The sequence below is a fragment of the Vombatus ursinus genome, unplaced genomic scaffold (genome assembly GCF_900497805.2).
Source record: "Vombatus ursinus unplaced genomic scaffold, bare-nosed wombat genome assembly UNPS02014804.1, whole genome shotgun sequence".
NCBI classification, from domain to species: domain Eukaryota; kingdom Metazoa; phylum Chordata; class Mammalia; order Diprotodontia; family Vombatidae; genus Vombatus; species Vombatus ursinus.
Window position 1 is genome coordinate 4,095,794 of NW_020954582.1, and position 1,005 is coordinate 4,096,798.

At 60.8% G+C, this 1,005-nt stretch overlaps 1 protein-coding gene across 1 annotated transcript in view; it reads right to left on the reverse strand.

The window, feature by feature from the left end:
- The window catches only part of FPGT (fucose-1-phosphate guanylyltransferase), a 10,823-nt gene extending 10,591 nt beyond the window's left edge, over window positions 1–232 (reverse strand). Inside the window, exon 1 of the mRNA XM_027874117.1 lies at window positions 135–232. Within this exon, the coding sequence (XP_027729918.1) occupies window positions 135–216 (82 nt within the window). The 5' untranslated portion in view covers window positions 217–232. The remainder of the gene's footprint in view (window positions 1–134) is intronic.
- Window positions 233–1,005: the final 773 nt, after the last annotated feature.

Consider the following 1,005-nt stretch of genomic DNA (forward strand, 5'->3'; position numbering starts at 1 on the left):
CGGAGAGGGGGCGCGGATTCCGGAAGTCCGCGGACGTCAGACCCAGGCCCCGCCTCCTCACCACCCGGAAGTCCCTCCCAGAAGCCAAGGTCGCTTGCGGCGGGCTGCCGCCTCGCTCGCCTCCTGCTCCGTACCTCTGAGTCGCTCGAACTTCCGCAGCTTGCGCTGGGTGGCCTCGCGCAGCGCCGTGTCGGGCCCGGCCTCTGCAGCCGCCATGAGCGTCGCGCTGCTGGGGATGTGGAACGAGGCGGGGCTGCCGGGGGTAGCACGCTTGCGCGGCTTTTACTGGTCGGTCCCGCCCCCTCGAGCGATGCCCCGCCTCCGCCCGCGCGATTCGCCGTCTGGCGAAGCCCCGCCCCTTCCTCATCCTCCGCCAGAGGGTTGGTGGACGGAGGCGCATGCGCAGACGCAGGGCGGGTGTCCATAGCAACCAGGGACGCCGGCCAGCCTGGCAGTTGCCGTAGGTGGCTCTGAGTTGGTGCCGACTACCCGGCCGCTCTTTTCCACTGTCCGCGGCCCTGCAGCCCGGCTGCGCCTGCCAGCCTGGTGGGTGGGCTTTGGGGTGACCCCGTCTGAGCCTTAGGTCCAGAAGAGTAAGTTTGCGTAGCCCCCCAAGAGCCCCTAAAGCAAATTGCCTCCCCAACTGACGTTTCTGTAGCACTTTAAAGTTCTCGAAGCGCTTTCCGTCACTTGGCCCACAGCGCTTGGCATGCAGTAGATGTTTAATAAAGGCATATTCGCTGTTTAAACTCATTTGATCCAGTAACCCTCTGAGGTAGCCGCTATTCATGACCATTTTACAGATGAGGACACTGAGGCTTAGGATGTCTGGCACATACTAAGTGATTAATACATAATTATTCAGGCAGCTAGGCTGTGTGATACCTAGAGCACTGGATCTGGAGTCACAAAGACCCCAGTTCAAATCCAGCCCCAGACACTTCCTATCTGTTTGGACCTGGGAAAATCACTTCATCCCTGTTTGCCTCAGTTTCCACATCTGTA